The sequence below is a fragment of the Trichosurus vulpecula genome, chromosome 2, assembly GCF_011100635.1.
Source record: "Trichosurus vulpecula isolate mTriVul1 chromosome 2, mTriVul1.pri, whole genome shotgun sequence".
In the NCBI taxonomy this organism is placed as follows: Eukaryota; Metazoa; Chordata; class Mammalia; order Diprotodontia; family Phalangeridae; genus Trichosurus; species Trichosurus vulpecula.
In genome coordinates this window covers 32,987,887-33,009,039 of record NC_050574.1, presented here as the reverse complement: position 1 = coordinate 33,009,039, position 21,153 = coordinate 32,987,887, and the positions used below count along the sequence as shown (strand labels likewise).

Here is a 21,153-nt window from a genome sequence, read left to right as displayed (position 1 = left end):
GATTTAGGGCTAGGAGGGACCTCAGACGTTCCTGAGGCCAAGTGATTCATGCGAAAGATAAGGAACTGTAAGGCACTTACCCACCATCAGAGGGTAGCAAGTGAAAGAAGCAGACCTTGAACTCAGGCTCAGACTCCAAGTTCTGGGCTTCCCCCCTCCCAGCCAGCAGGGCTGAACCATTGCACAGAGGCCTCATAACACCCACGGACCCTCTCTCAGAATAATGGTTTTAAATACACAATACAAAGGAAACTTGGCATGCTGAAATCGTGTTTTTTAAAAAAATTGTTTTAAAACAAATTCTCAGACCCCAGGCTCCGTACGCAGGCCCGGACAGTGATGCAATGTCAATCTGACAGATTCTAAGAGGAGGAGGGGAATAGAGATGGCATTCAGGAGGACAGCATGTGCAAAGGTGTGGGGGTGGGGGATGCTCGGTCCTTAGTGGGGAACAGGAAGTGAGTCACTGAGAAGTCAGTGAGGAGGAGTGATATATAATCAGCCTCAAGAGCTGAAAATGCCAAGGATCTGGAGGTGACAGGGAGCCCCTGAAGGTCCTGGAGCAGGGGAGGACCTTTGGGAAGATGGACTGGTGCCTGCCTGTGCCCAGGCTGGATGGGAGGAGGGGAGGCGTCGCGGATCGGCCAAGGACTCCCCAAGGGCAGGGACTCGCTTCCTAGAGAAAAGAGCCTTGTGTGTCATGGCAGTGAGTGGGCGTGTCTCTGCCCACGCGTGTACTGCTGTGACTGTGTGTTGACGTGTGCGGAGGAGAGTGTGTGTGAGTGCCATTGTGCTCACTTACACAATCCCTCCCTCTCCCCACGGTCAGGACTGCGCCCTCCCACTGGCACACACTGACGGTGGCAATCCTGGGCACTGGGGCCTGGGGACAGGCACTGAATGCTGGAACAGAAGGCCTGCACTGCCGCCCCCAGGGGTGCTCAGACCGGGCTCCTGCCCACTCTGGTCCCCCCTGGGCCAGGGCTGCGGCTCATTTCCCTCCCAGAATAGCAAAGCACCATGTGGGAACTCAGACTGCCTCAGGGCAGATGGTCGGGTAACTGCTTCCCCTGACAAAAAGGTAAAGGGCCCGGCCCCCTCAAGGGGCAGCACTGTACTGGATTGGGAAGCAGAGCACCTGGGTTCACATCTTGCCACTTTGTCACTGCACCAGGCCATGAGTTCAAATCTGACCTCAGACACATACTAGCTGTGTGACCCTGGGCAAGTCACTTCACCCTGTCTGCCTCAGTTTCCTCATCTGTAAAATGAGCTGGACAAGGAAACGGCAAACCACTCCAGTGTCCCTGCCAAGAAAACCTCAAATGGGGTCACAAAGCATTGGATGTGACGAAGCCGTGTGATCCTGAGCGTGTCTCCAGGCCTCATTCACTACAAAATGAGGGGATCTAGACTGCGCTGCCCCTCAGCACTGGGCCATCCCAGTCCCCCAAGGCAGGACTGGAATCCCCCCCACCCACACATACGCCTCCTTCCTCACCACCTGGGGATCCAGAGGATGGGGGACCGGTCATTACCTCCCAACTCTATTCCAGAGCTGGCAGCCTCACCCCAAGAGAGGACCCAGGAAACCCTGATCCCCAGCCCAGAGCCAACATCCAATGACAGAGTAACCGGGGACAGGGCTTGGAATCAGGAAGATCTGGGTTCAAATTCTCCCTAGCAACTCTGTGACCTCAAACACATTCTTCTCGCCTCAGTCTTCTCATCTGTAAAATGGACTTCAGGGCCTACTACCCACTGTCATGTCAGGCCTGGGCAGGGGCTTCGCTGTTTGTTACCCCTGGGGCCAAAGACTCAGATGAGCCTCGCCCAGGGGCAGAGGTAGGATTGAAACCTGGACTCTCCCCTTCCCCTATGGGCTCCGGGTGGCCTAAAGTCCTTGTAGGGGATGGGGGTAGGGGACATCCAGGGGGAGAACCACAGCTAACAGACACTCAAGGCCCCTGGGACAACGAGGGAGAACTCACCATCTTGGCATCCCCACCTCAAATCCACTATAAAGTACTCCACAGACATTATGCCCTGGGGTCCTTCCTCACAGATCTGGGAGGGAAGTACTACCATCATCCCATTTTACAGATAAGGAAACCAAAGCCAGGAGGGGAGAAGTGACCTGCATGAGGCTCCTCAGGAAGTGTCCCAGGAGAGATTCAAACCCAGGTGTCCTGCCTCCATGTCCAGGCCTGTCCCTCACTCGGTAAGGTCCTGGGCCTGAGTGTCTCCTGAGCACCTCTGACCTGGAGCAGAACTCTCACCTGCTGGACTTTTCCCTAGATATCTTGTAGGCCCCTTAACTCAATATGCCCAAGACAGACCTCAGCATCATCCCTCCCCCTCCTCCAAACACACCTTCTGCTCCTCAGAAACATCCTATCATTGGCAAGGATGCCACCTTCGTCACCCAATCTCTACTGTCTCTGTCTGTCTGTCCGTCCATCTCTCTCTCTCTCTCTCTCTCTCTCTCTCTCTCTCTCTCTCTCTCTCTCGCCAACTGCCCCTAATCACCCACCAAGCCTCATCAATTGTACCTCCCCAGTTAAGGGCAGCCAGGTGGCACAGTGGATAGAGCACCAGGCCAGGAATCAAGAACGCCTGAGTTCGAATCTGATCACAGACACTCACTAGCTGGGTGAGTCACTTCATTCTGTTTGCCTCAGTTTCCTCACCTGTAAGATAAGCTGGAGAAGGAAACTACTCCAGTATCTTCGCCAAGAAAACCTCAGAGGGAGTCACAGCGAGTCAGGCACAGCTGGAGAAACTGAACACCACCAAGTCTCAAATTTGCCCCCTGCTCTCCACTCCCTCCAGTTCAGGCCCCCGCCACCTCTGACTTGCAATGGCCTCCTCATTGGCCTCCTTGCCTCCAGTCCCTCCATTCTCCAATCTTTCCTCCACAGAGCTGCCAAAATGCTCTATCCGAAACAAAAGTCTGAGGATGCCGCCGCCCTGCCCCCGTCCCCTATGAGGTCAAGCACGAGCTCTTGTCTGGCCCTTCACGACTGACCTCTCCAGGCTTTTGCCACAAGGTTTCCCATACCTGGAATGCACAGTTTCCTTACCTGGAACTCTAGCATCCCTAACTTCTTTTGAACCTCACTCAAGGGCCACACTTCCATGAGTGAGTCAGTCAGTCAGTTAATGTCTTGAGGTGCCATTAAGCACCTACTATGTGCCAAGTACTATGTTAATTGCTGGAGATACAAAGAAAGGCAAGACTGTCTCTGAGGAGCAGATAGGTGGCCAAGTGGATAGAGCACTGGCCTTGGAGTCAGGAGGACCTGAGTTCAAATTCAGCCTCAAACACTTGACACTAGCTGTGTGACCCTGGGCAAGTCACTTAACCCTAACTATCTCAAAAAAAAAAAACCAAAACAGGGGTCATTCCTGTCCTCAAGGAACTCAGAGTCTAATGGGGGAGACAACATGCAAACAACTACATACTAACAAGGTATAGACAGAAAAAACTGGAAATAACCAGCCCAGGGAAGGCACCAGAACTTAGGTGGATTGGGAAAGGCCTCTTGCAGAAGGGGGATTTTAACTGGCACTTGAAGGAAGCCCAGAGGCAGGAGATGAGAAGGGAAAGTGCCCCAGGCTCGGGGCACTGGGGAAATGTGCAGAGGTGAGAAATGGAGGGTCTTGTTTGAGGGACAGCCAGCAGACCAGTGTCACTGGATCAAAGAATGGGGGGGGGGCTGCAGAGGAGCCATAGGATGGATATTGGTGCATTGGGAATGTACATGGAAGTGGGTTAGGCAGGCTTTTCTATTTGATCCTGGGGGTGACAGGAGTCACTGCAGGGTGCTGAATAGGGCAGGTGACACAGTCAGACCCAAGCTTTAGGAAGATCCCTTTCTGTCCCTTAGCTGCCACTGCCACTGCCCTCCCCACCCCCTTCCCAACTTTCTCAGCTTGTATGGACTTCTAGGGATCCCTGTGGTTTCCCCCCAAGGGCAGAGAGCGCCTCCTTTTCCCACATGTGTCCCCTAACACCTGGCACGTAGCTTAAGCTTCCTGATGGACTGATCCAGAATCCTGTTCTGGTTCTGCCTCCTGATGCATCTCTTCCACCTGGGACAATCGATGCTCCGCCCCTGTCACTATCATGAGAGAGTCACCATCACCCCCACTTTCAGACCTGGGCCAGCAATCTGTCATCAACACTGGAGCTCCCTCCTCCAGGGCCCGATCTCTGAGCACAGTCACCTTCCTCCTCTATTCAAGAAAGCCAACCCATCGTCCAACAGGTTTCTCAAGCCCAAACCACAACCTCTTTCCCAACTCCCCCTCCTCCTCCCCTGCTGCCACCACCAGGACGGCACTCACGTCCCCATAGAGCTTCCCTCACAGCCAAGCCTAGAGGCAGGAGACTGCACAAGTTGACCCTAAAGATTCTTCCCATATTTACAACCGGAGAATTGTCAACATAGAAATAGAGCAGGAAGGGACGGCAGTGGCCGGCTAGTCCAACCCATACCTGGCCCAGAAACCCCTCTCAGCTCTGTTTGAAGGTCTCCCGGGACCGGGAAAGGTCACCCCCAACTTCCAGGGACACTCCAGCGCATCTTTGTCCAACCCACTCTACCTCTCTGCAGCTCCCCTACTCCCACCCATTTGCTCCTGGTCAGCAAGCAGAAAAAGTCTCATCCCTGTTTCATATGGCAACCCTTCACACCGCACCTAGAGGGATGGCAAAAAGGGTCTGCGGCGATGGGAGGGATCACAGCTTAGCATACCTTACTGCCCCCACCCCATCCGGACAGCAAGGTGGACAGAGGGCTAAACCTGGAGTCAGGAAGGCCTGCGTTCAAATCTAACCTGGGGGGCAGTAATTTAACCTCTGGCTGTCTCGGTGTCCTCAGAGGGAAGCCTCACCCCCAGAGTCGTTTGTGAGAATCAAACGAGATCATACTGTAAAACGCTCAGCACAGCGCCTGGCACATAGTAGGCTCTTCATAAATGCTTCTCCTTTTCTATACCCATTACCCAGACCTTCCATCCAGGGCTCTAGGCTTCTGCTTCCAGAGTATCTCAGCCCAAAGCTGGATGCCCAGGTGTGAGAAAGGCCTCAGGGCTGGGCTCGGACTCCAGGAATCGGCAGCACAAGGGCTGGGCCCTAGAGTGGGCGTGGCCAGTTTGTAGCAGTGGGGGTGGTTATTTGGGTCTGGAGAGGACAGAGAGGGGTCAGGGAGGGGGGCACAGCCCTCCTTCGCCCTCAGGTCCCAGAAGAGGGGGTCCCTTTAAAGCGGCAAATCAGGTGTCCCAAGGTGCGCATTCCTCCTCCCTCCCTTCCCCCCTCCCCAAGCTCATGACTCATGGCACCCAAAGCCTTCAAGACCCAACAGCTCCCAGGTGACTCAGGGAGGGAGGAAGTGCACTGGGGGCGGGGGGGAAGAGGAGGAAAGCCTGGAGGATGAAACCTAGCTGGATGAGTGGGGGCCCCCAACAAGGGAACTCTACGTACCCCAAGGGGGCGACCCGGAGTCAGGATGACCTGAGTTCGTGACCCTGAGAGAATCACTCAGACTCAGTTTCCTCACCTGTAAAGTGAGGGTAATGGTAGCACCTGCCTCGAAGGGTTGGACTAAGAATTAAATGAAATAACAGATGGAAAGCAGACTTTAAAACACTATTTAAAAGCTAGCTAAGGAAAAGGGGTCCTCTTCACTGCTCCCCCATCCCCTATGGAAACAAGAGGAGGTAACCTGAGGACCCGCCCCAGCCTTCTCCATTCCTGAACACATATTCAGCCTCCCCGAGGGCTGGAGAAAGGTTTAGCGGCTCTGTCTCCTCCATTAAGACCTCAGTTTCTCCATCTGGGACATGGGGAGAAGTCAGATCTAACTGCCTTGGCCCAGACCCTAGAGAACACATGGGAGAACTATCTGCAGAGCCCCAAGGCTTGGGTTCCCTGGCCATGGAACAAGGCAGCTTCCCCAACTGGATGGCCAACAGAAGAGGCATCTTGGGAGGCCAATGGTGGGGGAGGGGCAGGAAGGACACACCCCATCACCCTGGATCCAGGGGTCTCATCACCTCCAGAAGACTTCCCTTGCCAACCCCGTTCTCTGTCTGTCTGTCTCTCTCCCCTCCCTCCCTCTCCCCTCCTCTCTTTCTCCCCCGCCCAATTATCTTCTATTCTGTTAACACTCCCTCTCACCCCAAAGTGTAAGCTCCTGGAAGGCAGGAATTACTTTGGTTTGCTATGGGACTCCCGCCTATGTAGAGGCTGTTCTTCCCAGCCTAGGAATGCCCTTCCTCTTCCTCTCCACCTCTCCGAAGCTGCCCTTCAAGACTCAGCACAAAAGCCACCTCCTACAAGAAGCCCTTCCTGACTCCCCCAGTCCTCGGTACTCCCTCCCATTTCTTCTACTTGGTAATGATTTTGTGTAGTTTCTCATCCAGAAGAAAGCCCCTTGAGGGCAGGGAGCATTCCCTTTCTGTCTCAGTGTCCCCCGCACCTAGCACTGGGCCTGGCACAGACGAAGGCCCTGAGAAATGCTTGTTGAACAGAGTGAGGGCCAGAGACCTCCCAGAATGGAGACAAGGCCAGCCAAGCCCCTCCCCACCATCTCTGACTTCTCTGCCCTTCAGCTGAGGGCTCCCCAAGAGGAATAACAAAGTCCAGTCTAGCCCAGCCCAGATCATCAGAGGCCCCACGCAGAGCTGTCCCCATCGCTGCCCCTGCTCTGGTCTCTCTACCCTGCCAACCCACCCCGAATAGGAGGAGAAGCCTTCAGGCCAACACAGACACGGAGGGTTGCTTCCCAGCCAAGACAGAACCCTAAGGTTTCCATGGCAACTGAAAGGCCGCTCAGCAGCACCCTGTGAGGTCCCTAGCCCAGTCTGGTCTGGCGCCGGCTCCCAGTGCCTCCACCCTTCCCCCCACAAAGCAGCAGGCTCCCCAACCCTTTGGGGCCAGCTGCCCTTCGACTTCATCTTTCTTGCTGCTTGGAAAGTCCCCAGAGTAGGGTGTGCCCCCACCTCATGCAGCTAATGCTCACTCTGAGGGATCTGAGATGCTGGGCCTCAATTTAACTCATCAGCAAAATGGACCCAGTAGAGAGGCAGCTGGGGGTGCTGGCCTTGGAGTCAAGAAGTCAAATTCTGCCTTTGACAAATATTGGCCATGTGACCCTGGGACCCTGGGTAAATCCCAGGTCCATCAAAAAAAAAATGTAACCAGAATTCCCTGGCACCCTTGCACGGATTGGCTGGGGTGGGGGAGGGCCAAGATACCTATGGCGAGGGGTTTGGGGACAGGACCATCATAAATTTAGAGCCTATGAACTTCAAAGACTTTTTAAAAATATGTTGCTAATTATATTTCAATATAATTGGTTTCCTTCGCATTCCTATAGATTTTTTTCTATGCATTTAAAAACATTATTCTGAGAAAGAGTCCATAGGTTTCTCTAAACAGCCAAAGGGGGAATGGTTCTGAGGCCCCATGAGGGAAATATGAATTACAGGCTCTGTGAAAGTCAGAGCTGGAAGGAACCACAGAGATTACCTTTCACTTTACAAATAAGGAAATCGAGGAACAAAGATTAAGTGATTAGGGGTAGGGAACCTGCAGCCTCGAAGTCACATGTGGCCCTCTAGGTCCTCAAGTATGGCCCTTTGACCGAATCGGCTGCACTTGAGGACCTAGAGGGCCACATGGGGCCACAAGGCTGCAGGTCCCAACCCTGGTCCAAGGTGACACAGGTGACAAGTGCTGTAAACACTGTTTTCTATAGGAAACCAATAGAGACCAAGTTGAATCTCTGCTTCCCACTCCGGCCTTCCCTCTTCTGCCTCCAACTCACAGCAGACCATTCCCTGCAAGTCTGGGGTCTGCTGGGTCAGATCAAGGACACTGGGCTCCAGCCTAGGAAGGCTGGGGCGAAGAGGAACAGCCTCATGGCCTGGAGAGAGGCCCAGGCCACACACCCCACTTTCTGCAGGGCCCCTGGGAGGTAGGCAAGGGCCCAAGCAAAAGCAGACAGAAGCAGTGCACTTCCTTGGAAGGGTGATGACAAACAGGGAAAACCCGCCCATTCATCAGAAACATGCCTCACTTCCCTTTATATGTAAGGATCTGAGTCTAGATACTGCCAGTGCCAGTAATTAATCTCTTTCAGCAGGCAGGACTAATGATCAGGGAACATTAAGCTTCAGCAGCCCAGCAGGCACCCCCTCACCCCCCAATCCCCTCACCCTGCTCCAGCCTCCCACAGTGATGTTCTTGCCCCAATCATTCCCCTACCTGGGAAATTCTTGGCGAGATCTTGAGCCCCGCCTGATTTGAGGGGCTCTGCCCAGCCCTTGGCCTCCACCCCCACAGATCCACCCCAACAAGGAATTCACTCTCTTGTGCACTTGGGATCTGAACTCAGCCTGTTCCTGAGAGGCAGGACCCAGGGAGGAGCCCCCCTGAAAAGCAGTGAGATCTAAAAAGCTGTTGACCTTTTCCCCTCCCAGTGTTTTTGCCCCAGAGCTTAGCACAGCACTCAGCAGGGAGTAAATACTTAATAAAATGCTTGTTGACTTGGTTCCCTCATAAGAGTTTCTTCTAAAGAAAGGCTTCTACCAACTCATTCACACTACGGTGTGAATGACTGAGGAGGACCATCCTCACGGGCCTGACTTCCCAATTCAGGGATCAGAACATCAACAGAGGGGATGAATAGAAGGATGGAAATATTGGCATTAACCAGAGGTGGGAGCGAGCGTGTCCAAACATGGGGTGGGATCTCTAAAGACTCCACCCTGAATGTCTGGGGAGGTTCAGTCTTCACAAGGTCAAAGCCAGGACTCCATCCAGGTACGCCTTTCCCCACTCTTCCAATGGCCAGTGCCTCTCTGTCCTTCCTGATGCCCTCCTTCTGTCCTGTTCGTACATACACGTTTGCTCATTGTCTCCCCATTCTACTCTAAGGGCCACCAGGCCAGGGGTCTAACCACAGTGCCTAGCACATAGTAGGTCAATCATTTCTTAACCGCCTACTATGTGTAACTAGGCACTGTGCTAAGGACTGGAGACACAAAAGGAGGCCAGAGTCAGTCCTTGCCTTTGAGGAGCTTGCGACCTAATAAACATTTAATAAACTCTTCATAAACTGAATGGCTCACTATGGAGACAGAAGGTGCCACAGAGTGTCCCTGACAATCAGGCCTGGGCCTGGATTTGATTCAATTTTACCAGCCCTGGGTCAAACATACAAAGACAAAACGGCTCTTGCTTCAAGGGACTAAAATACTGGGAGAAGGGGAGGCTGGGAGAAGAAGAATGTGAAGGGGGGCTATTTCCTGTGCAAAGGTAAGTGGGTATAAGGCTCCAGGTGAGGAGGGGGGGAGGGGATGGCACTTATCATAGGAGGAAGCACCTGCACTGCAGATAGCCATGGGAAGGATTTCAGTTGACTGACCAGGAAAAGATTCTTGAGGGTCAGCCATGCTTAAGGGGTAGAATGCTTGACCTCCATGAGACATCTCATACCCAGTGGGGTAAGGGAGGGCAGAGGGTGGCTTAACCAGCTCAAAGGTATTATGAGAAGAGACTTGGTCTCAGGGGAAGCATCCAGGACTTCCAATCAGGGGACCTAGATAAACTCCGGGGGAAAACTTGGGTATCAGTCATTGTAATTCCATCTGAACTCATCTGAAAAAAACCTCGGAGTGTTAGTGGACTACAAGGTCAAACCGAGGCAACACTGTGATGTGGTGGTTAAAGAAGAAGAAAAAACACCATTGGCTAGAGTGTTAAGAGAAACTGTCCCGGAGGAGGAAGGTGTGCCTTGGCCGGTCTGCAATGGAGTGAGATGCTCCACTCTGGGTCCTACCTTCAAGGGCCCTGAGAAGCCTCCAGAAGAGGGCACTGCAAGCACCTTGAGATTAAGGATGTGCAGGAGGAGGGGGTGCTTAGCCTTGAGGAGAGATGAGTCAGGGTGGGTCTCAACAGCTGTCTTCCTGTCTTTGAGGGTTAGTAAGGTGACTAGGGAGTGCCATAGTGCATAGAACACTGGACCTGGAATCAGGAAGACTCATCTGCTTGAGTTCAAATCCAGCCTCAGACACTTGCTAGCTGTGTGACCCTGGGCAAGTCACTGTTTGCCTCAGTTTCCTCATCTGCAAAATGAACTGGAGAAGGAAATGGCAAACCATCGCAGTATCTATGCCAAGAAAACACCAAATGGAGTCACGAAGAGTCAGACACAAGTGAACTGGAAGGAGAGAGATCAGACCTGCCTTGCTTGGCCCCAGACTGAAGAACTGGGAGCAATGAATAGAAATTGGAAAGAAGCAAATTTAGGCTTTGTGTAAGAAAAGTCCTCCAGACAGTGAGAGGCATCTTTAAAGAAGAATAAGGAGATGCTTTGGGAAGTCTTTAATCAGGGGTTCCTAACCTTCTGGGTGTCAGGCACCTCCCCCTTTGGCAGGCTGCTGTAGCCTACAGGCCCCTTTAAATGCATAAAATGCATAAAATAAAATACATAGGATTACAAAAGAAATCAATTAGATTGAAATAGAGTTATCAAAATTAAAAAAAAAAAACAACCAAGTGTAGGTAGCCCAGATTAGGAACGCTAGTCCAGGGGTGGGGAACTTTCGGCTTTGAGGCCATATGTGGCCCGCACTTGAGGACCTAGAGGGCCACATGTGGCCTTGAGGCCCAAGGTTCCCCACCCCTGGAAGAGCAAGCCCAACAATCACCCATTGGTGATCTCCTATTAAGGATTCTCTTTTGGAGTGTGGGTTGCACTAGATGGCCACTGGTCTCTTCCAGCCCTAAAATTGTATCCTCCGAGTCCTGGGGACCCTCCTCAGTTCTGACCTTCCTGGACAGCGTCTCTCTTGTTCCCACTGGGAGGGATTTTGTGTTTGTACTGAGCCAGCCACACTCCTGGCCCCACCCCACCTCCCTCTTGTACAAGCACAGGCAGGAGGTAGAGGTCAGGGGTCAGCACTAGACCTGGGCTTCCCAGAAGCCACACACTCTGACCTTGACCTCATCAGCCTCTGCCTGTGGCCACTGGGTAAAGCAACCAAGCCAAACAAACACAGTGGGTGAAGAACCCAAACAGAGCCCCAGAGAGAGGTAACTGCCGGTCCCCACCTTCCCCCTCCCCCAGGTTCCACTGGCTCCACCCTCAGGGCCAAGGACATGTAGGCTGAGCACAAGGGAAAAGGAGTGGTGGGGGCTGGGGGGGGGTGGCTCAGTCAAGGGTGAAGGGACCTGAGGAATAATAAATATAATAATTGCTGTTAGTTTTTGCTAAGCTCTAGTACAAAGCAAAGAGCCCTGAATTAGGAAAAGGCAGTACGAACTAATGGGTAGGGTACTCGGAAGCCTCTGACCCATGAGGCTAAACAAGTCACTTAACCTCTCTCAGACTCAGTTCCCTTATCTGCAAAACAGGAATGACAATAATAACCATGCCTACTTCCCAGGGCTGTTGGGAAAATCCAATTAGATCATAATAATAGTTCACCTTTATTTTTGTTGTTCAGTCATTTCAATTGTGTCCAGTTCTGTGAACCCACGGGGGGTTTTCTTGGCAGAGATGCCCAAGTGGTTTGCCATTTCCTTCTCCAGATGAGGAAACTGAGGCAAACAGGGTCAAGTGACTCGCCCAGGGTCACACAGCTAGGCAGTATCTGAGGCCGGATTTAAATTCAGGTCCTCCTGACTCCAGGCCTGGGGCTCAACCACCTAGCTGCCCATCACATTTATATATCATCCTTTTTGGGTCACCCCTGTAGTTTCCTCCATGCAGGGAACTCCCAACAAGGAGATGCCTTCTACCAAAGCCGCCCAGCACCTGCTCTGCAATCCAACCTTGGATCCCATGATCGTAACTCTGGCTCTCTGGAGGGCAGGGGAGGACAAAGGATTGGAAGGAATCTGTCACCAGCCCTCACCACTGAGGAGCAAACAAACACCAGGACATCTGAGAGCTGACCATACAGTTGGTGTATCTGCCTCCCGGCCCCACAGATTCCAGCTGGGCCCTCAACAGAGCATGTCCCTCTGGGCTAGGCTCACAGAGGCACTAACCTCACATCTTAACCACCCACCCAACACTAAAGACCAGGCATTTGACTGGAGTCCTTGGGAAGAATCACAGCATAATGGGAAAGAACATCATATCTTAAGCCAGAGGACACCGGTTCAAATTCCTCCTCTGTAACTTACAAGCGGAATGACCCTGGCCTCACTTTCACTATTTCTAATTTCTCATGAGCCCTTTACCTTTTTTGTGTGTGTCAACCTATGGATTCCTTCTCGGAATAATATTGTTAAATGTATAAATAAAAATCCATAGGATTACCAAGGAAACCAAGTAGATCGAAAGTTATCGATTTTTTCTTAAAGTTCACAGCAAAAGATTGAGAAATGACCCCTAAGGTATATTTCCAGCCCTAACATTCTATGACAGTGGTGATGTTGCCATTATAATCAAAGAATTCCAGGCACTGAGGTGGCAAAGAAAAAATTCCCCATCTGAAAAATGAAGGGCTTGAATTCCATGGCTTCCCTTTCTGGCTCTCTCAAAGTCATCGCCTGCTCTCAAGAAGTGTTTAAGGTAAATCAGAGGCAGAGAAGCTGGGTGGTGCCATACCCTGGAGTCAGGAAGACCTGAGCTCAAATGTGGCTGTGCGACCCTGGGCAAGTCACTTGACTGTGTTGGCCTCAGTTTCCTCATCTGTAAAACAAGCTGGAGAAGGATATGGCAAACCACTTCAGGATCTTTACCAAGAAAACCCCAAACAGGGTCAGGGAGAGTTGTCACAACTGAACGACAAATTCGAGGAGGAAAAGAGAAGTGGCTGCAGGGAAAGGGGAAGAGGGAGGGAGGTAATCAAGATTTGCTTCCCATAGGAGGAAGCATTGGAGGTGAGCCCTAGTTACCCTAATAAATGCTTTATCTTAACCATTCTGAAAGGCTGAGATAAAGAGAGCAATGATTCCCAGGAGGGCAGGGAGATGGGAGATGAAATAAGGAATTCCAAAGCAGCTAGTAGGCCAGTTTGGCTGAAATGAAGGAAAACTTCATGAAATGGAATGATGGGAAATATATGGATAGACTGTTCAGGGCTTTAAATGTCAGGCTGAAAAGCATGTATTTGATGCAATACAATCAATAGGGAGCCACTGATGATTTTTGAGAAGGGGAGTAACATGATCAGATGTAAAAAGGTTTTTGGCAGCTGTGCAAGAGACTTGACCAGAGTGGAAGATGACAGCTGGATGCCTTAAGGGCTCCACAGGTACCCTCAAAAGGACCAGAGAAACTGAGGGAGGCCCCCTCGGTGCTTTAGGGGGACCCCCAGGGGCAAACTAATGGGAGGACAAGGACAAGTGGGTTTTGTTTGATCTGCACCGTCTGAAGAAACCTCCAAATCGATGAAATCAGAGATCCCCTGGAGTTTTTGAGTATCTCAGGCTGGACTGGAGACTAGAAGCAGGGTCATTAATTAGGACACCTGGCTTGTCAAAGCAGGGAGGGGACATAGAGAGCAGTTATTCTGACACAGAAGGGCAGGGATTGGCTTAGGGTCACACCCTAAATCCAGAGCAGGCCCAGAAGGAGAGGCCAGGTCTCTGACACCTCACCTGCTGGTTCTTCCACCAGAAATACATCTCTAATGGAAACAGGCGAGGGAAAGAAGGGAGGGTTGCAGCAGGTGCCAAGGAGACCTCTAGCTTCCCAGGAACTACAGGTATGACGGCCCCCCATAGCTCTGAATCAAAGACCCTGCCCAAAGAACTTTATTTCTAAGCTCCAGGATTAATTTGCGGGATGGGCTGAGAGCTGAGCTTTGGGGAGAGACTGGGGGGTGAGGGGTGGGGGAAGTAAGTAGCAGAGTTTGGGCCAAACTCAGTTGGCAAGATCCCAGATTCTGAGCTTGAAGAGACCTCGGAGATCAACTAAATTCAATCGTGTCGTTTTACAGATAGGGAACCTAAGGCCCCAGGAGGGAAAGGAAGCAAAGCCAGGATTTAAATCTGGATTCTCTGACTACATCCAGCACTTTTGCCATTATCCAGAGGTGGTGAAAAGAAAGAAGGGGAAGAGTTGAGGCCTAGGCTCAGAAAGGAACGTTTGGCTGGCTCTAAGACTCAGCAGAAGGGAAAGCCTGAAGGGTCGGGGTGGGGGGGGGGGTGTCACCTAAGGCCTAACCAGGCGCCTTCTCCCTAGAGCTCAAGCGCCAGATCCAGAGCCCAGCTCCACGCTCTGGGCAAACCTAGGGCTTAACAGAACCTGAGTTTAAATACAATAAACAAGCAAGCAGAAGAGAGACCAGACAGCTCCCCCCCCTGCCCTCAGGGATGATGGGCCAGGCATCCCAGCCCCCACCCAGCCTTCCCAAAAAGGCACGGAGCCTGGTTCATCAGAAAGTGGGTGTACCCAACTGAAGGGTTTGCTAAGACACCACTAGACCTGCCAATTCTTTTTGCAGCCCCAATCTTGAGTCTCAGGTCTCGGGGCTCAGGGCCAGAGTATATGATCCCAGCCCCACAAATGAGCTTCCAAAAACAACTTCCAAAACCAGGCTGCAATTGGCACAGAGGTTGGGGCTGGGGGGGAGGGGAAAATCTTGATGCCCCTCCCCCAAACGGCCCAGAACCAGCTCAGTGGCGAAGGCCTCCCAGCCAATAAAACCTCTAAGGAGGGGGCCTCAGCGCTGTCCAGCACAAGAAACTCTCTAATCTCAGAGCTAAGCAGACACATGGATCCTCGGTCTCTACCCCAGGCCCCCTAGAAAGGGAGCTGGAGCTCTCTCAGCCTGGGGTGGGGTAGACGGTGGGGGAAGGAGGGATGAAAGGCCTCAGAGATAACTGGAAAGCAGCTCTCAACCCTATCTACGATGAAGAGTCCCCTGCTCTGGAGCAGAAAGAAACCACAAGATTACGGATGAAAGCAGAAAGGGACCTTGGAGGTCATCTGGTCCAGCCCCTCCAATTTACAGATGAAGAAACTGAGACCCAGAAAGAGGAAGGGACCTACCCAAAGTCACACAACTGGGAAATGGAAGGAATTCTCTCTAACATCCTATGATTGTATCCTGCTCATAAAAATCAAAGAATTTCATTAGACCCCTGGGATTCAAACCCAGGCCCTCTGGCTCCTTTCTACAGTGTTCCAGTGTGGTCAAATGCACTGTCCCAAATGCAACAGTTCTGGGTGAGGCCTGAACCTGATTAAAATGTAACTGGAAAATCATTTTTTAAAATTAACAAAAAATACAATAGAACATAGAAAATGTTAATGCATAGCTTTCTAAATCTGTATGTCCCCCCACAGAGATTAATGAAGAGCTTAGAGATCCCCCTTAGAGCCCCACTTTCAGAGTCTGACACCACAGGATTAGCACCTGCCCTACTCCCCAGAGCTGGCCCCTCTAAACCTTGGCTCCCCATTGAACCCCAGGGGTTCAATGCTGCTCAGGTTAAAGCCTCAGCTCCCCAAACAGTTGCCTTGGAGCAGGCAGCCCAATCGCTCAGGGCCAGAGGCAGCAAGCAACCATGTGAACCAGGAAATGATTTTCAATGTCAAACTCTCTGAAAGTGGCTGGTAAACAAGTGCAGAGTTGGTGGCCCTACCAGGCCTAATCAATAGGAGGGAGGCCAAACAGCCAAGCCCAGTGGGGCACCGGACAGAAAACGGGCCAGGGCCAGCTCGGATGTAGTTCAGCTGAGGGCCCCACTCTGGCCTGGCCAGCAAAGATTCAGCCCCAGTCAAACGAACCCCAGCACTGGCCCTAGAAGGAAAAATCTCCATCTTGGCTAGCTAGCCCCTCCTAAGAAAAGAAGCTGGTAATTCTCCTTTCCATCCCTCTGGTGGCAATGAGGTCAGGATAAGTAACAGGTACCCAGCAGACTCTGGAGTCCAGAGAATGGATCCCTAAGCCCTATGTACAGCCACTATGGTGGGCGGCCACTGTGCTGACATCAAGCAAACCCTGGACACAGAATCTGACCGCTCCCCCAGGATGGATCCTGGAGAAGGAGACATGACACAGTCCTAGCCCCCCACCTCCTAATCCCCACTAATCACCCTGGGTGCTGAGAGAGGACCTTGAGAATGGAAGGAGTTGGGCCTTTTCTCTTAGGCTTGGGGGAAGGGGGAAGCTATTCCTCTGGTATCACAGAGGTGGAGGCAGGAGATGGCCTATAGAGGAGTGTGTAATTGCCTTCACACTGGTGCACCCACCCACCCATCCAACTCTGGCTCCCTCCCCAGCTCCCAAGACCTTCTGGCCAGGGCAGCCATGTTAGCTTCAGCGGCCTAGCCTGGCCTTCCCGGGATAGAACCCTGTGTGCCCAGCCCAGCCAGGAGTCTGAGAGAGCAAAAAACCATGCCAGGGCCTGACAGGGCCCATGTTTCCCCACCCACCTTTGGCCAGTGCTGACACTCAGATGGAGGAGGAAGGACTCCCCTCACTTAAATATTTCTGTGCCCCTCCCAAGAATGGGGTGGGTTACTTCACCCCAGTCAAATCTGCAGAGCCCCTGAACCCCAGGGACATACACACTAAGCCGGAGGCACAAATGAGAGGAGAGGGGATAAGGACCCCAGCCAGAGGCTCCACCCCTCTGTCAGGGAACAGGTGCCCCGGGGTAGGGAGAGGTTTGAGCCCTCCAATGCACCCCCTCCCAGAGACAGGAACAGTGCCAGGGATAGAGACAAGGCCAGTGCCAGGGCCAGGGCCAGAGACAAGGCCAGAGGCAGACAGGGCCAGAGACAGGAACGGGGTCGGAGATAGGGACAAGGCCATAGCCAGAGGCAAGGCCAGAGCCAGAGCCAAAGACAAGGCCAGAGCCAAAGCCAGGGCCAGGGCCAGCAGGGCCCCGGGAGCCGCGCGCGCCGCCAAGGCCGCCACTGACCCGAAGTCCTGGTCCATGGACTTGAAGAAGAACTTGTAGCAGTGAGCCGGCCGGTTGCTGAGCACGCTCTTGAAGTCAGCCAGCGTGACCCGCTCGGGGGGCACCGGCAGCTTGACCAGGTAGGGCGTCTCCTCCTCATCCATGTGGTAAATGATCTTGGTCTCCGCCATGGGGGGCGGACCGGGGGAGCCCGGGGCAGGGGGCGCTGGGGGCGGAGGAGGCGGTGGCGCTGATTCAGCGCGGAGCCCGGAGTGCGGGGCGCCGAGTGGACCGCGGCCGCGGCCGCAGGAGCGGAGGACCGGCGCTGGGGGCTCGGGCCCAGGCCCGGGTCCAGGCCGCGGAGGCGGATCCCGATCGCGCAGGGAGGCCGGGCCAGCCGCAGGGGGAGGCCAAGGCCGAGGTCCAGGCGGAGGCGGCGCGCCGGCTGCTGCCCCCCGCGCTGCCCCCGCGGCCGCCCATCCGCGCCCCGGCCCGGGCGCGCCGGGGGAGGCCGCCTCGGACGCCTGCCCGGTGGGGGGGTGGGGGTGGGGGGCTTCGGGGCCACCGGCCGGGCTGCCTGGAGGCGGGCCGGGGACTGGCCGAGCTCTAAAGGGCCGCGGCGGCGGGAGCCGGAGCCGGAGCCGGAGCCGGAGCCCAAGCGGGCCACAGACAGGCGAGCGCCGAGCCCGGATCGGGGGCTCCCCGCGCCCTGCAATTAGCGGCGTGAGTAATGCGGCCGCCCCGCCCGGCCAGGCCCAGCCCCCTGCCCCTGGGTCCCCCCTCCCTGCCTGCCTCCGCCCGGGGCCCCTCCCTCCGTGACGCCCCCTCCCCGCCCCGAGCCTCAGCTCCGAACCCAGTCCCAGCGCCCGGTCCCCCGCCCGCACCCACGCCGGCACCGCCCCCTCGCGACGTCTCTGCGCGTGGCTCTGCCTCCCCTCCTCCCCCCCAGCCAAGGGCTGAGTTAAAGGGACCGCAGCCCCAGCGGCCAGGGTTCCGGGGGAGGGGCAGCCAGGAGACATCCCACCTTGTCCCCCCTCCCCGACCCCCGCGATCACGGCCGGCTGGGGAGGGGGGACTCCACCGTCACGAGACTCCTTAATGTGCTCATGCCTCCTCCTCGCTGAAGGCTGTCGGGGTTTGGGAGGAATGCTCGCCGCCCTGGGGTGCGATCTCAGTCCCGGCAGCCAGGAGTCTGGGGACCGTCCTGGGCAGGGTCTCTTGCCTGTGAGGACCCGGCAGGTTCCCGTTGTATTTCTCTGTGGCTGTCTCCCTTCCTCAGTCAGTGTGCCTGTCTTTGCATGTCTCTGTATCTGAGCTTCTGTGTCTGGCTGTGGGTCACTTTATGTCTCTTTATCTCTCGAGTTGTCTCTGTCTCCTCGCCTGTCTATGTGAGTATCTCTGAATCTCTGTCTCTGGCTGTGTCACTCCAAGTCTCTGTGTTACCCTGGCTCCAGGCTCTGTATTTCTCATTGTCTCTGTTTCTCCTGCTTCCTCTCTCTGTGTCTCTGTCTCTGTCTCGATGTCTGTATGTGTATCTGTCTGTATCTCTGTGTCTCTGGCTGGGGTGTGTTTCCTACATAGGTCTTCCCGGGCTGCCTTCCAAAGCCTGGAATTCCACCATTAGAATGGTTCTTTTGTTGTTCAGTCCTGTCTGACTTTTCATAACCCCATTTGGGGTTTTCTTGGCAAAGATACTGGAGCAGTTTGCCATTCCTTCTCCAGCTCAGTTTTTACAGATGAGGAAACTGAGGCAAACTGGGTTAAGTGACTTGCCCAGGGTCACAGGACTAGTAAGTGTCCGAGGCCGGATTTGAACTCAGGAAAATGAGTCTTCCTGACTTCGGGTCAGACATTGCCACCTTGCTGCCCCCTCAGGCTCTAAGCTTGTCCTCAACAGGCCCTGAGAGAGAGCCAGGCACTAACACCAAGGCAAGGGAGGTGACCTCTGAGGTCCCTTGCAGTCAGACACTGAGTTGGGGCTGATAATATTGTTACAGATTGAAACTAATACAATGTATCTGTCCCCTGTCCTATGCCCTGGGAGTGCCTTTCTCTCTGAGCTGCTCTCCCAGAAGCCAAGCGCGAAGGCTTGACATTTTGGTTAATATTTTGTTGGCATTCATAGGGGGTTTTTCGGGCCCAGGCCTAGGTAACTAGGTGGCACAGTAGACACAGAGCTGGGCCTGAAGTTGGGAAGACCTGACTTCAAATTTGACCTCATACACTTATTAGATAAGTGGCTATGGGCAAGTCACTTAACCTCTGCTTGCCTCAGTTTCCTAAAGTGCACCTACGTTCCTGGGTTCTTGTGAAGATCAAATGAGATACTATTTGTCATACTGTAAAATTTGTAATACTATTTGTAGCACAATACCTGGAATATAGTAGATGCTTAATAAAAGCTTGTTCCCTCCCCCATCATGGAAACTCCCTCCACTAATGCAGATGGGTGAATCTGGCAACTGGTCTGGTGGTCCCCAGTGGTCCCCAGTGTTTGGAATGTATTCCTTCCTTACCTCCCTTCAAAGAATAACTCAGAGACAGCCTTGTATGAGGCCTTTCCTCATCCCTATAATTATTAGTACTTTCTCCCCCTTAAAAATAATTTGGGGGATGACTAATAAGTTGTGGCATATGATTATAATGTAATACTATCATGCTGTAAGAAATGATGAGGGGGAGAACCCTGGGAAGATTTATATGAAATGATGCAAAGTGAAGTGAGCAGAACCGGGAGACCATTGTACGCAGTAACAGCAACATTGTTACAATAATCACCTGTGAAAGACTTAGCTACTCTGCTCAAGAGAATGACCCACGATCCTTCCAAAGGACTCACGATGAAAAATGTTACCCACCTCCAGAGAGAGAACCGAAGGAACCTAAGCACAGATTGAAGCATATGTTTTTCACTTTTCAATTTTTTCTTGCCTTTTTTTTGGAAGAGGGGACACCATGGCTAATGTGAAAACATGTTTTGCATGACTTCATATGTATGATGATATCCTATTTCTTGTCTCCTCAATGGATGAGGCGGGACAGTATTTGGTACTGAAAATAAAAATTTAAAAGAAGAAATAGCTATATATGCATCTATCTATATATACAAATGTATGTGTACGCATATATATAATATACATATATACATATATACATATATATATATATATATCAGTTTAAGGTTTGCAAAGAGCTTTACAATCATTATTTCATTCTATCCTCACAACAACCCTGGGAGGGAAGGAGGTGCTATTATTACCATCATCTCCATTTTAAAGATGAGAAGATTGAGGCAGATAGAAGTCAAGTGACTTGCCTAGGGCCACACAACTAGTAAGTAGTTCCTGACTCTTGGTCCAGTACTCTATCCACTGCACATCAACACCAGTAACAGCTATTATTATTATTATTATTATTATCATTATTATTAATCATTAGCATTTGGCTGAGCAACTTAGTTAATTTCTTATGGTCTCTAAAACTATGAATCAAAGAGAAGGTGTTGACCTGCATTGGCAGAGGAAGTTTCCTCTTTTGAGAGTTCCCTATCCCCACTTTACAGATGAGGAAACTGAGGCTTAGAGGTTAAATGATTTGCCCATGGTTATATAGTGAGAAAGATTCTGTCTAAGGTCTTCCTGACCTTGTCTAGCACAGACCTTGTCTATCCACAAGGACAGTGTCTCTGACACTGAACAGTGCCCTAACCTTACTTGGTGAAGGTTGGGGGACTGTGGGTGTGGATCACTGCACATATGTCAAACTTTTTCGATATATTGGTTAGTTTCACTAAATTTCTCATTTTCCCTCTTTTTTAATTTTTGGTTATAAAGGAGGGCTCCCTGGAAAGGAGGGGAAAAGATGTATTGGGCAAGGTAGATGATGTCAAAACCAAAAGATGTCACAAAGATTTTTTAAAGAAACGACATTCTACAACTTTATCGATCTTGGCATTTACTTATGTATATGTCAGTAGAATGTAATCTCCTTGTGGAGAACTCTGCCACTTTTTATGAATGCTTAGTAAATGTTTGTTGAATTGGCTTAGAGGGTTGCTTGGGTCATAGAGAGGTTAAGTGATTTGCCTGTGGTCCCACAGAGACAGTACTTCCACCCAAGTCTTCCTGCCTCTAAGGCAGGTCTCTGATCCACTTATAAATGATGGAGATTCGATTTCATATAAAATCGTTTTAGAATTTGTTTTTTTCATTTCTATTTTTGCTTTATGAATGATTATTAAGTATAGCATTAAAAAACACCCACCCTTCAAA

The 21,153-nt window shown here is 52.2% G+C and overlaps 1 protein-coding gene across 3 annotated transcripts in view; it reads right to left on the bottom strand.

The window, feature by feature from the left end:
* The window catches only part of DVL1 (dishevelled segment polarity protein 1), a 44,677-nt gene extending 27,389 nt beyond the window's left edge, over window positions 1–17,288 (bottom strand). For 2 of the 3 annotated variants that reach the window (XM_036744994.1, XM_036744996.1), the window contains exon 1: window positions 16,904–17,288. In XM_036744994.1, coding sequence (XP_036600889.1) covers window positions 16,904–17,073 — 170 coding nt within the window. In that variant the 5' untranslated portion in view covers window positions 17,074–17,288. The remainder of the gene's footprint in view (window positions 1–16,903) is intronic. The other variant, XM_036744995.1, reaches the window with a different exon arrangement.
* Window positions 17,289–21,153: the final 3,865 nt, after the last annotated feature.